The sequence below is a fragment of the Ambystoma mexicanum genome, chromosome 1q (genome assembly GCF_040938575.1).
Source record: "Ambystoma mexicanum isolate Mex_15411 chromosome 1q, UKY_AmexF1_1, whole genome shotgun sequence".
Lineage (NCBI taxonomy): Eukaryota > Metazoa > Chordata > Amphibia > Caudata > Ambystomatidae > Ambystoma > Ambystoma mexicanum.
This window is the reverse complement of record NC_090922.1, coordinates 103020871-103035880: the sequence shown is the minus strand read 5'-3', so window position 1 is coordinate 103035880 and position 15010 is coordinate 103020871. Positions and strand designations below refer to the sequence as shown.

The following is a 15010-nucleotide window of genomic DNA, read 5'->3' as shown; positions in this document are numbered from 1 at the left end:
GAAGCATGGGGTAAAATCAGGAACTGAAAGCAGTACAGAAGAGTAGGAGTTAGGAACATCAGGGGGTGGAGACAATACTGAGGTGGAGAACTGCTCCCAACCACTGAGGCAGGACAGGAAGGTTCCAGTGGGTCAGGTAGGCCCTGGCCAGTACCTGACCTTGTGAGGAGAAAAGTGAGTGGGCCAGGGAGGCTCTGATAAGAACAGAGAGGTAGGAGGAGGAACCTCATGTAATCTGGACTTCAAAAGATGCCTCCCAGCTCACCCTGCTGGTAAGACTACGCGGTTGTAGGTGAAAGGGTCGAATACAAAGATTCGAAATGCAATTGTTTCGAATCAAAAGGACCGAAAACAAAATAAACAAAAAAATCAAATGCATTTTTTTTGGGGTTCCCCTCCAAAACCCCTGTTTTTTGGCCAAAAACCACAAATTTAACCAATACCAAGGGCAAAAAAAATATACATTTAAAAAAAGGTATTTGATCTTTTTTTTCCGATCCTTTTGAGTCTAACCTACTGTATTCAACCCTTTGACTGGACAACAGACTACGCACCATTGAGACTGGAGTATGGACCCCAGAAAGCCTGCAACTAGAGAGTCATTAGAAGAATCGTTTGGGAAGCCCTGAGGCCCACAATTCCCAGAGGAAGCGCAAAGGGATGACAAAAACCCTTTCTGGGTAGTGAGCACTCAGAAGGATATTTAAGAGGTCCAAGACACTGGAGAATCAGGGAGGGCATTGTGGGGTTCTCCCGGGTGGTGGGGAAAAGGTCTGCCTAAACCAAGGAGAGCGACGATACTGACCATTTTCTTTGGCAAAGATCAAATGTTCAGTTTAGATTGGCCCATTTGTGATTACACACCTAATAAAAGATATTGAAGTTGAGCATTTGGTCTTGGCATACCTCTTGGTTCCACGCAAACCCTGTGCCAGTAGAGTGACCTACACACTACTCATGGAAATTTGAATTCCATTTTGCTAATTTCTTCCATCCTCTACAGATGCGACACTCATCTTACTTTTAAAGGCGGTTGGAGATCATGTGCTCCATGCCCATTGCCCAGATAGAGCTTTAACTTACATTGTAATGAAGAAGACTTGAATCTTCACTCCTGCTGCTTTCATCTTGCGCCCGGCTTCACCCTTTTTGTCTTCATCTAATGTATCCTGCGGCTTGTCACTCTCTGGATTTAAAGTCAGACACACACAATGGATGTTACTTAAAGCGTTCACCAACACTGGAGAGTCTTTTTTTGAAGTTACAACAAAATATTATTAAACTATAATGGTGTTTTACAAAAATACACAGGCGAAATGCACGCCTGCAGAACAATGTCGTAGACATATATTAATGTATAGTGACTATAGCCCTGGATAGAAGCTGAGGGGTTACAACCAAAAAGGCTAGCTAGCCCCCAGTCCCAAGATTAGCGTAGCCCCGGATCTTTGCCAGACCTAGCAACACCCCTAAAGGCGAGACTGTTTCTTTTTTTTTTTTAACTCTGCCCTCTTTTGCCCCCAACACTCGTACTTGGAAGCCATTTAATGCCAGTAGCATGTAGCCAAAGCTTAATCATTAAAAGCACATTACATTTAAAGAAAAACACTTCAAGTGACCCTAGCTGTCTAGAGAGAATAGCGCACCACTCTGCAGCTCCAAAGCCTCTGGTTCCTTTTTCTTTCGACTCCACCTGAACCGTAAACGCGGCCCTTTTGGCTCCGGGGGTTCAGGCTCTGCCTGTGACTCCACTTGCACAGGTTCCACTGAATATGGCTCGATCTCGGAGCTAGGCGGCCTATCCACTTGGTCACATTTCTGCTTCTCGCTCCTCTTCTTGTGCTTTGGGTCGGTTTCTTTATGATCCCAGAGACCGTAACACTGGCAACAATGAAAAGGAAAGGTTTGTCACCCACTGTTAGTCTCCAGCATTTCTAGATCAACAGCACACTATATAATTACTTTAAAGGCTGACTTCGCATATTGTAAAAAGAAGCAATTTAATGGTTAAGATACTGAACAGGGACCGGAGATCAAAGTTCTAAGCAAGCCTTTGCTAAAGTGTGAAAAAGTGTGAAATCCTAGGGAAATCCCTCTTTTCCTGTGTGTCATGATTCACTACCACCACTCATGTGTATCACCAGAGTACATGGTTTTGAGCCTTCACTTGTTCAGGTCTGCATCCAGATTATCTGGCATATCTATAAATACATCTGCAATCTCTAGCAAACACATTTAGTTATCGTCTTTCAATTCAGATCCTCATAGGTATTTCTGCTAACTACAATGTTTTTCATAACAAAGACAACATTGCCCAAAAACCACTTGCACACAGTCTCATCTCCAGCCTTTTTCAGACCTTTGCCCGTTTCCCAGATTACATCTAGAATGGGGCTACTAATGCCAGGGTTCATATGTGCAAGGAGTTCAGAGCTATTTAGAACCTGCTTCTAGCCTAGGAGATCCTGGTCAGCTTGATAACAATTTGCAGGGGCTACTTTTGATTCTTGAGACTAACTGGTCCCATACAAATATACCAACCTGGCATCAACTCTGTGCAGTTGGGAGTTCATCTATAGGAGAATTGGGACCCATGTAGTAGACAGTTAAAGCACAATGGTTCCCTATATAGTAGACACATGATTATGGTTATGATAGTTAGATTTGAGCACAGATTTACTAGCTTAGTGTTAGAGAGAAGTCTCCTACAAGGTGATGCCTGGTATTCAGGAGCTACTTTTGGCTCCAGCTCCTCAAATCCTTATTTCGATCATTGCAATGTGATTAATCTTGCTGGCTTTCAAAGTGAGAGTCAGAGCCTCTTGTGTAATGTATATACTTTCTCTTTTAGAATGAGGGCTGTGATTACAGGGTGAGTTCAGCATGAACTTAGCAGCAGTAGGTGGGAGGCCACTGACAGATCTTGCTAGAAGCTTGGAGTACTTGTTGCCTTGGGAGATTTGAGGGGGGTTATATCTATATATGTCAGTCTTGACTAAGAGTAATGCCATTGAGTGTGTTCAACACAGGACAAGAGCAGGCATTGGTCCCTACTTGAGGGTCCCAACTGAGGCCATCGTCCTGCAAACACTATGTAAGTGGAAGAAGTTCAAGCTCACAGCTGACGAAAACTGCCACTGCATGTTTCTGATGTGCCAGGTAGGTGCCTTATTAAGAGACAGAGACCTGCTGGAGAGAACAGAGGACCTGGGCAAATCCAGGCTCATTGTGTCCTCAGAGTACGAAGCCTAACTGTAGAGAGGTGAATGACTGGAGTCCTAAACCAGGATGGGAAAGGGTCCCTAACCCTCGGAACATTACCTGAAATTAAGGGGAAAAGTTTGCCTATATTGTAAATCGTCTCTAGACAGAGGATTCTGCCTCACTTGCTTTGAAACCCTAAAGAAAGCAGTTTCTTCACTGCTTTGATTAGATGTAATGTGAGAGTGCTTCAGGTGGAGAGAGCCCTTGTCTGCTGGCAATGTTGCAGGGGAGCTGCGACTTCGATCAACATGAGCTTGAGGATGTCCGAAATGGTGTGTTTGCAACCTAGGTCTTAAAGTGACTTCAGAAGATCTAACTTAATGCTCATGTTTGGTGCTATATACTGAAGGTACTCAGAACAGAGATGTTGCCTCTTTACTTGCATCTGAAAAGCTTTGCACACTAGAGGCTGCGATTGTCCATCTTATGGCTATTTTAGTGGGATGAGGTGTGTGTTTCCCCAATCTGGTGATGGCTATTGGACCGGATCTCTCACTGTAAATACGTTGCAGGTGCCAAACGCAACACAAACTACAAGAAGATAAGAGAATATTGTAAAAAACACATCAATTGTGGTTTGTGATTAGTGTCCAAATCTGGATTATCCCTGAAGTGTGATGGGATAAAGAAGTAATGCTTCGTTTCCCTAGGACTTTTCAGGGACAATAAGGCCTATGTGGCATTATACCAAATGCTGTAGATACTAGCAGCAAAGAATGAGTTGCATTTGTGATGGGGATGAAGATCCTCAGGTGGGGTGATGCCAATACCCCCTATTGTTGCCTAAATACAAATATGTGCCATATCAGATATAGGAAAGCAATATAAAAAGGGGATGCATAACCACACTCACAGGCCAAGGGTGTGTGAAGAAAGCTGGACACCTATAGTTGTAACACTATAGGTGTGAGGCACCCCTGGGATTGGGTGACTTGGTGCAACCCAGTAGCATATACCTTAGCTAAGGTAAAAAGGGTTGGAATGGCAGGGGAACTAGTCCCTCTGCCCACCCAAAAATTAATTGATCCCAAAAATAAAGGGAAAATAGCCAAAAGTTGGGAGGTTCTTAAAAGTGGCCCTAGAATCCCCCCAATATAGGAATTCTGTCTCAACGTTCAGTCTGGACTCTTCGTCTGCCTTCCTGCTTTCTTGATACCTCTTAAGACAGGTCCCAGGTTTTCGGGCGTCTCAGGTTTTTCTGATCAGACTACATCTCCTAGCTTCCCATCGTAGGTCTCTCCAAGACCCTCAGTATTCACTGCTAAACACATTAGATCTCTCCCAGACCTTGGGTTTCTAACGAAATACTGCACTGACTCTAGTACCACCGCTGCCTTGAGCCCCATTACGTCTCACAGGTTTCGGTGTGAAACATTTGCATGTCCACTAAGGTTACCTTCTCATAACGATACACCAGTAGTGGTTCTGAAAAACCTCCTAACTTTCCTTTACATGTAATGTTTTCCTGGTGCCTTCCCTTGATAGACTCTTAACAGCACTTTAGTTCACTTTTATGCCAAAATGAGGAGTACTAGACTTACATTTACCCGCTATTCCATGGACACTGAAAATGAAAGTATTGTGGCAATGGAACATTACTTCATTGACCTTCAAGAATAATGTCAGGCTATAAATTCACCTTCCTTTGATAAGTGCAACAGCCAAATTGATCTATCTTGGACTGACCACTGTTAAATTTAGATAATGCCAATCTATATTGATACCGATAATGGCAGTTAAATTACAGAACTGTCTCAAATGCAGTGGGAGGAGTTTCTTCTTACCATAAGGAGGGATCGATGGAAGAACAAGGCCATCAGCTGGATAAGGTCATATTTGATGTACGTGTCGGTCTTCTCCAGCCCAAGGATACGAGGTGGGAAAAAGGGCTTGGCGTCATTGCGTACGAGGATGGTGTAACTGTTCCATGGGAAAAATCCAAACTGAAAGAGGTATTTCATGACAACCATCACCTGGAATTGAAGATAGAAAAACAGATCATAAAGATTCTAGGGGGGGGGGAAGCCCACAGCATTCTCTAGCTCCCACCCCCAGCCCAGCATCTCCAATCTACATAATTTACTAAATATGGAATATAATGCTAGAAATGTTTTCAGCAAAAGTTTTACTTATTTTGCTTTTCTAAATAACACGCCCAAATCAAGTGTGAATAATGATCTACTCTTTAAAGCATGATATGGAGGAAACATGGACTTGAAAATAGTCAGGAGATGCCAAAGTTAGAATAACATTGAGAAGGCAGAGGTCTGATAAATAACCTGTAGCAGCAAGCTCAGGAAAGTGGGCTATCTACATTGGCAGTAATGTAGATGTTCCATTTGTTTGCATGTAATACTGGGGAGAATTCAGGAGAGTGCTATATTGAGATTCTTTGGTATTGGTCGCTGTCGTCTGGCGTGAAACCAAAGGCCTTACCCTACCACTCTGGTGCAATTTCCCTTCATCACATTTTCCTGATTTGTTCACTAACCTTTCACGGATAAATCCTAACCATAAGGACTCCGAGATGCAAAGAGCAAACATGCCCCTCGAGACTGTAAGCTTCTCAGGGTCGCAGAGGCACCTTGTATCCCATTGTGCAGTCCTTGTACAACATCAACCACAGGGCCCTGCAGTCAGACATTTTTCCTATTTAGAAGGAATGCGATGCTGGTTTGTCCATCTATGGTGATGGATATGCTGGCCCTAGAATTAAAGGGCAGCAGTGGTCATGACCAAGCACGAGCAGGCGTCTGAATTCAAGGTTGAACCCCAATCTGAAGATTTTCCCTGAGAAGAAACCTGCAAAAGGTTAAAGGTATGGACCCACAAATAGGGTGCCCACCAAAATGTTTAAATGAATGCAACCATTTGATTTGGCCTCAACTTCCTTACCCAAGCTCCAACTCTCTATTAAAGTGGAGGGTCAGCTTCAGCTTGTAGAACCTGTGGACTTGGAAGAGGACACTGGCTAGACGACTGGACGACTAGACGACTGGAAGGCATGGTATCAAAGTAAGACAGACACAACTGATCACAGTTCAAGGGTGTTTATGGAACTTTATCAGGGGTGTGAAAAATGCCTACCTAAATCTAAGATGAGAGCAAGCTACAACCATCAAATAATAATAATACAGTCCTAGTGGAGACTAGTCAAATAAAAAAGGGCATATACTAAATTATTGCCAATCCTTACCACTATGCTACAAAATAGTGTGGGATAATGTTCACAAAAGGAAAGAAGTGTTCACAAAATGATAAGTCATGGTGTTAGGCCGTGTGCCTCCCTTCCCCACGTTTTTAGCATGGGACAAGGTGGGTCACTCAAGCACAAGGTCACAGTTTCTTTCACCAACATCAGGGCCTTCTGTGCCCAAGTCTCTTTTGTGCAAAGTCTCATGCCTCAGAGGACCTGATTTACCACAAACAAAGAAAATGTCCTTTCTCAATATTCACGTCGGCCGATTTACTCTTCACTCTGGATCCCCCTCAGCCGGGTTCTGATCCTTCTTTCATCATTAGCCTCCCTCAGTCGGGTTCAGACCAACTTCAGTTTACAATCAAAGACTTTCGAATGTGCACGGGATTCCACGTAACCTGCCACAGGACCACTTTGATTTTACAGTTCAGCAATTTTTCCCTGCTCAGAAAGGGGTGGGGGGAAGCAAACAGACATTGGAGTGAGCACCCAGGCGGCGGTGGACCACTCTGTATCTGGTACCTATCTTAGTTTCACAAAGTTCAATTGTATCCAAGTTCCCTTTCTTCATACAATGTTGCCACTTGCAACCTTGAGCATAAACACAGTCCAGTCTGCTATCAGTTTCTCCAACTCACTGGCTGTGCTGAACTTGTTGGCATTACTTTGTTGTCAGAGTCAAGGACAGTGCCACGGTGGCAATCGCTTATCGCTGCCTTGGCTATCAATGCGGGAGGGCCCCATGTACCTTCGATACACGTTACACCGTTCGTCAGCTGCAATCCCCGGTTTTAGGTTTCTTTTCCTTGAGGCTTCTTGAAAGTCGCGGTTTTGAGTTGAAAGGGCAAGGGTAATTCCTTCCTTGTTGTCCTCTCTGATCTCAGCACCTTTCTCCTTGGTTTAAAATGCCGTCTCGGAATTGCTGCTTCCTCATGCGTTTTGCCTTGCTCAGAGGGTGCTTTCGTGCTCTGCCTTTTATCCGTGTGGGGAAGTGTAATGGGAGTCAGGCGTGTGTTTAGTTATCAGTAATTGCCTGATTCTGCCTGGCCCCCCCCCCCCCTTGTGTTGGGACATGTCAGGTATACGTCTCTGGTGTTAGTCCTTTCTCGCTCACGATGAACTGCCCATGAGAAAGGGTTTGTGTTGGAAAAGGGGGGAGCGGGGATTGAACTTCTAGATATCCTACCTGGTAGGATGGGGAAAGGGTCCCATGGGAAAGGGGATACTGCGTCGCACCCTCTGGTATCCCACTTCCACTCCCCGAAGAAACCGCATCCAGGTGATCCTCCCACACTGGTCCTCCCCCAGGAACTGGATCCAATAGCGATGGCTGTGTCCTGGCCACCTGGATGACAGATCACTGTGGAGAAGCGGGTGAGCCCTTCAGATTTCTCACACCATGCAGCATCTTGCTCGATCAATAGGAGTTCTGTCTGCATTCCCAGTGTTATCCGAAGGGTGACCTGCACATCTGTTGAGCAGGGGGCCATCAGGGTTCCCCTTCTTCGAAGAGTGACGATACAGATCCACAGGAAAATGATAACTGTGACCCAGTGATTAACCAATACCTGCTAGTTAGTAACTAAAGAGCAAGTGCACCCATAAACCTAGTACAGCCTACATTTTACTACAATATACCTGATAAGAGAAGTGTAGAAACTAAATTTCTGTGCAGCAGCTCCCGACACAAAATAGTAATATGTTCTCCTGTATTCCAGTCTACCCAGCTTCCGTCTGCAGAGTTCTGCCTTGATTGCTTACCCACGCTACCATTAGGTGAACTCCGAGACCCGCAAGGAACACATACCCAGCCTATTTTAGTAGCCAACGTGGAGCCTGTAGCAGGGCTCTGGGGAAAATTCCTCTCATGAAGCAGTTCAGTTTGTATGCAAGTGGAGGACCAGGGGGACAGTTTTCTAACTCAGATTATCACAGGGGCTAGAAGGACAAGGAATGAAGGACAAAAGGAACACAATACATTACAATAGTGCAACACTGACTCACTATGTACCGTCGATTGCCCCATGCAATTATGACAGGGTTACAGTAACAATATTTGCATGCCACTTTAACGCATTGCAGTAATAATGTCTTTTCTCACCAATACATGGAAAGTGTTTTTAAAATTTCTTTTAAAATTCTTTTGTATTTTTGTGTTAAGTTAATTTCATTTTATAAAATTCATAAAATGTATAAATCGCTTTTCACCAAAAGCGCTGAACATAAACCTAAAAAGCAGTACAATCATACGATAATGCAACTTAAGTGGAAAGAGAAGACAGATGAACTTTCAGATTTCATTGAAAAATACAAAGAGATGTAGCAGAGCGAAGAAGAAGAGGAAGAGAGTTTTGGTGCTTACGAGCCAGAAGAACAAAGGAACAGAAAAGGGAGGAGGCACAGGGAGGTTTAGGAACAGTAAGAAGAAATGCATTCTGTGATCTGAGAGAGCAAGACGGAACATAAAGCGAGACTAACGAGGAAAGATAAGGAGGAGCAATACCATGGGTACATTTAAAGACAGTTGAGAGAAAATGATAAAGGAGACGCGATTCAAAAGGAAGCAACGAAATAGAAAGGAAGATGCAACAGAAGAGTGAGAAAGTAGAGAAAAAAAGAAGATGAATCGAAGTGTTATAAAAAGAATGAAGGGGGTGAAGATGTGAGGCAGGAAGACTATGTTCAATATGCCATGTGATAGATTAATTAAATATTGTATCTAAAACATTTTCACCGCTTGCACCCAGTTGCTTTAGAATCCAGGTATATAGACAAGAGGAATCATTGACCAGCTACTGATGAAGATTTTCTGCGCATCACACCAGTAAATTTCAGGAACCTACCTCGGTGTAGACTATGGCCGTCATCCAGAACCTCTTGCTTGGCCTGGGGATAGACAGCATGGCCCAGAGGAAAATGAGAATGGGCAGGAAGAGGGAGATCACAGATGCCGTCACCATGTTGTTGAGGATGATGATGAAGTAGCAGAGCAGCTCAGAGTGGCCGGCAAGGAGGCTGTAGAGAGCCAGCAAGAGTTTCAGGAACCGGTTCTGGGACTTATAGAACTGCTCCGACTCCTTCAGCTCCTCAAAGGGTAAATCCCTAAAAATAACATAAGCAGAAAAGATATTGAACCAATCAATTACAGATATTTCAAGGCATCAGCCAGAATATGCAGTGTATGTATGTGTTTCTTGACCCTCTGCATCAATAAGGTTCTATGTTCTTTCATCAGCAGTTTTTTTAAAATTCGTATTCTACCAAATACATTTCAACAAACTCATTTATATTGGGGGTAGGGGGGGTTCCCTCCAAGCTCCCCTTTCCTATCCCCAACCCCCAACCCTTATATCCCCTAACCCACCCCCCTATATTTGTCTGAGTTTTTTCATTTCATATTTTTCAGTAAAAAACGCATCAGATAAAAACATGGTGATATTACAACTGTATACCATCAATAATTGTATCTGCAGTGGGATTATCTAGTGGGAAGAGCCGTACCTTTGCTATTTCTTTAAAAGAAAAACAGCCAGCCCAAATAAATGTAGAGAACTTTGTGAAAGGAGGGTTTATTATCCCACTACTACCACAAATAATACACATGGCCACCTAGCACATAAATGTTGCTTATCCAGGGTTGCAAATGGCTTCTTACATGGCCCCAAAAAATGTCCTCCATCACCAATTGCTTTTAGGCCGCTGATGGCCACTGAGCTAAGCCTACTATCAGAACGTCCAGAGAATCTCCATGGGAGGTACACTTTTTCTGGGTCCCACTGACCATGTTTTAGCCTCTCCTTGGCAAGTTATACAATAGTCCTGCCTCTACCCAGCAGTTAGAAATGCAAGTGTGTGCTTTCAGCACACCCTTGTGCTAGATCACTATTTTACCACTTCCTTCCATGAGCATACATACGTTACACTGGTTTTTCCTGCTCTTCTGATAATGCCGGGAGCGATATAAATATTTATGCAAAGAGCAGCAGCTGCCAAATTCTAGTCTTGGTGCTAGGTATCTGGATAAATTACAGAGAAACAGCAAGCTAGATATTTTTCTGAATGGTGCCATGGTTGGGGGTTCGGGGGGGGGGGGGCATCCAATATCTGTCAGGAAGTTCCATTTCTGGACTTCCAGTCATGACAGTGAGTGCCACCCGGGACACTTAGGATTTACGAATGCATGTATGTATGTATGTTGAGTTGATCATTGCTGGGGAACACTAAGCAGGAGGTGGATTGTAAAAGTGCAATGCGCTAAGGAAGAACAGACAGCAACGTCCCAGGATGGATTCATACCTTACAGAGAAGGGTTTACATATATATTTCTGTCTACATATGTACAGACATTCCTTTTGGGACCAGCTATCTCTGTTTCTCAATATACTGACACTTACATACATGGCATTAGGGATGGATAGGTGTCTGTCTCTGGCTGCAAATGAGTTTAGGGCAGCCCTAGATGAGGAAATGTGTGTTCTGGGGGGCATGTTGCATACTTTGTTGGGCTGCTGGAAGGTTATTCAGAACCACTTCTGGTGTAGAGTTTTGGGAAGCCAATCTCAGGGGACCTGCAAATGTTTGGCAGATGAGTCTACCCAAACTGTCACGTGGTAACAAGGCTGAGCAGTAAGGCTTGGACTGAGGAGATCATGGGTTTGGTGTAAGATTCAATTCAACACAAGGCCTTGTCAAGCATAATATTGTCCACAAAGAGAAGTACAAAATACTAATTTAGCAACACATGGGCATTAGGTTAAATATGCTAAACGAGAAGAACAGAATATATAGATACATACCATCACAGTTTGGTGTCCAAAATGGGACAACACCCCACACTTTAGAATGCACACCGTCGTAGTAGCAACCCTGTACCAATTATAGCCTAAAGTGGGGGACAAGTTGTTCAGCAATATCACATCTGCCTTATAATAATCATAGGGAAAAACCAACACTCAATATTAATCTTAGCAAATCAGAGCCCTAATCTAAGAGCAGGGCTTGCCAATATTTGAGGCAGGTAACCGGGTTTCGGCCACTTAGAGGTAGTTCATAAAGTTACAGTTCGCCCATATGAAGAAATTGAGCTTGGTGTAGTAGATAATACTAGTGATAGTAGAATATTTTCATATGATGACAGTCGGGTTTCCCTTGCAAAGAAGGAGAAGCTACCTTTTCCTAGTCATCTAGTTGGACCCCAGACCGGATTTCCATCCTCAGGTTCCGGCTCCCAAGGTCATGCCCAAATAGCTGCAGGTTAGGACTTTGCAGCCATTGGGGAACATCCAGACATCAAAACTGTTATTCAGCCCAGTCCCTCAATCCACGGTCAAGACAAACAACACCCCCAGGTGAATAGGGCTCTTTGGGACAACTGCTCTCGTCATCTGATCTGGGGCCAGACATCCAGGGTGCAGTGTGTTCTTCAGCTGGCAGGTTTGGTAGCAGGGTCCCGCAATTCAGTGGCTCCATTCTTCATCATTGACCTATCTAAATGGATGAGTGGCATGCAGGACTGCGCTACAATGAAGAAGACCTTGAAGGAGCAACTCTGACAGCCCCCACAACATTCGAGGACACCCCAAGCATGAGCTGCAGTTGAGGTGACCACGCACAGGTTCTGCACGTGAAAGGCTGAAGGACAGCATGACGTACTCTCAACCCCTTCGTGGTAAAGTATGCAGAGCAGTGAATTCCCATGCACACAGCAACAATACGTTGCAGAATTTGCAGCACTAAGCTGGACAAGATCCCAGGAGGGGTCCTCATTTCAGATGCGATTATCCAAATTCAGGACAGCGATTCCTCAGAGCTCCAGGATGACCTCGGTGATGCAGGACTTGGAACGGTTTAGGGCCATCAATTTAAGGGAGCGGGCACAATGCAAGGTCTCCTATGTTAATTGAAGAGCATAAACCTGACCAATGGTGATCGCAAAAGCAATCCTCCAGTGTCCCTCTGCAGATCGTCTTATGATCCTTGGCTCCAGATATATGAAATCCTTAGTTGGGGTGTTGTGGGGGTTGAAGGGTCAGTCCGCGCCCTCTGAATAGGGACCTGCACCATTCAAAGTGTGGGCAGATGTCCAATCATGGACAGCTAACTCAGGTTTATGATGTCACAGAAGGTCTGGGATGTGTAGTGCGGATGCATTCAGCCCCATAACAAGCCTGAACCAGTTCCATGCATACAAAAGACTTCTTCCTGGGCTCAGGCCAGAGCCCAAAAAGAGGATGCCCATATACAGCTCCTGACCAGGAAGATGAAAACCAAGCACAAAGACGAGGCTTACACAACATGGGCAGCCATTTTGAACACTGTAGCTCACAAATAACTATCTGGTTAATAATAAAAGATGCCCAGGCACGCACTCAAAAAGGGGAAAAATAAATATTAACGATACCATTCAATCAAACAAGTTTATTCGGAAATATAAAAAAGTCCATTAAACTACAAAAGTACAATTGTGCACATATCAAAATTACGATTATATAAAAGAAAAAAAGAAAAAGAGAGTCAATGGATATTACAATAGGCAAGGTACAATTAAAAAATAGACTGTCTCTTAGTTACATGTTAGGTGGCCAGATTAAAATAGAGAAATAAAATCGGGCAGAAGACAGAACTCAACCAATTAACCCAATATACAGAGAGTTGTATGATTCATAGCACTAGCTTCCACCACCTTGCAGTTTTAGTAAGCTCTTTCTGAAATACATCGCTCTTTTTAAAAAGGTCAACAGAGCCCAGGATGTAAAGACTGTCTCGGCACTCCAGAGAAACACAAGTGAAACCCTATGTGAGCGGATCGCTGTTTTTTTGAGGGCAGGGACCAAAGTCATTCTGCGTATACCAACATACCCTGTACAGAAAAACAACAAAGGTGGAAGGTCCTCGCGCCGATAGCCGCAAACCGGGCAGCCCGCATGATTAGGAAAACCTTTCCAATTATACGCATTTCCTTGTAGCCAAAGAGAATCAAAACGTGCCCTCGTAATCAGCCATCTATCTTTTTTATGAGGGCTCCATGTCAAATAAGGTTGAATTCCCGTGAGTCTGCTGATACTAGAGTGAAATTGGCCACGTTTCTGACCATACTCAAGGAGAATTCTTTTCCTTACTACGGTTTCTCCCAGTGTGGCTTTGTAAGCTACCCCCTCTTGCTTAGTTATTAGAGAAGCAGGCGGGAACAGGGCACTTAGATTAACCTCCCCCAAATGTGCCGAAACATAAGCTAGCCAAGGGATTTTTTTCCAGCCAGGTCTGCCCAACACTGTACGAATGATAAAGTGGCAAAGAGTGGTGTGTTCATTGGCCCACAGCCGAACCCAGAAAAAAAAGAGGTGCCATCGCCCACTGGTCCTCCCAAAACTCTGCCCCCAGTTCTCTATGGATAGCTATTCCAGAAGCACTGGTCGGGAGCTCCAGCATATTTTTGAAGAATTTACTCTCTTTACCGTGGATTTCAGCCACATTTTGAAAACCCCAAATGGCTGCACCATACATGGTGATAGCCACAGTCTGTGCACCATAGATCTTCATGATCACATCAAGGGGCTGAGCCCTACATTTTGACATAAATCTAAATAAGCCACCTATCTGTTGACTCATCTTTATTTCCCCAGCACATAACATAGGTTTCATGGGCACTGGACGCTTTCTTTCTACACAGGCCACTACTGCGGACTTCTTAGTGTTAATTTTTAGGCCCAAATTGTTCATAAAAGTTGAGTAGGCGTTAATCAAGACCTTTAAGGCACAAGGTGTTCTTGCTAATAGGACTGTATCGTCCGCATAGGCCAATACTGGGAAGCCCCTTCCCCCCAATACCAAAAAGTCGGCCATTACATCAATAAGGTCCCGAGAGAGGCCATTGATATAGAGGCAGAAACAAATGGGGGCCAACACACAACCCTGCCTTACACCACACCCCACCCTAAAGCATGCCGTGCAATGCCCACCAGGCCCACTACTTACACAAGCCTCGTTATCAGTGTGAAGATCGACCAATACCCGCAGAATCTCCCCTGGGCCCCCTAAAGACCTAAGCACAGCCCAGAGCTTAGCTCTGTCCACTTTATCAAAGGCCATGCTTGGGTCCATGAAGGCCAGATATACTGACTCGCCCTTACAAAAAACTGAGTTGGCAACTAAAATGTAGAGATTGAGACTCTGTTCTATTGTACCCACTCCAGGGCGAAACCCAAATTGGATATCCGAGAGAATCAACTGTTCCCCGATCCAGGTTTCAATTCGGGCCAACAGAATTCTCCCAAAAATTTTAAAGGATGAATCCAACAAAGATATTGGCCGATATGCACCCGGACTGGATATATCCCCTTTTTTAAAGATTGGGAAGATTATTGCTTTTCTCCAGGTCGAAGGATACTTCCCTAATTTTAAGCAGGCATTAAATGCCACTGTTAAAAGTGGTGCCCACATGTCAACAGGATCCTGAAACAAATCTGAGGGGATCATGTCAGGACCCGGGGCTCGGTTATGCGCTTGAAGCTTTATTGCCTTTTCTGTCTCCTCCACCTCAAACTTCAA

General features: G+C 44.2%; 1 protein-coding gene across 5 annotated transcripts in view; it reads right to left on the bottom strand.

Moving 5' to 3' along the window:
- PIEZO1 (piezo type mechanosensitive ion channel component 1 (Er blood group)) overlaps nt 1–15010 on the bottom strand; it is a 960480-nt gene that overhangs the window by 109939 nt on the left and 835531 nt on the right. For all 5 annotated transcript variants that reach the window (XM_069635852.1, XM_069635881.1, XM_069635891.1 and 2 more), the window contains 4 exons: nt 9307–9565; nt 5049–5237; nt 1647–1881; nt 1084–1186 (listed from right to left, as the gene is read on the bottom strand). In XM_069635852.1, coding sequence (XP_069491953.1) covers nt 1084–1186; nt 1647–1881; nt 5049–5237; nt 9307–9565 — 786 coding nt within the window. The remainder of the gene's footprint in view (nt 1–1083; nt 1187–1646; nt 1882–5048; nt 5238–9306; nt 9566–15010) is intronic.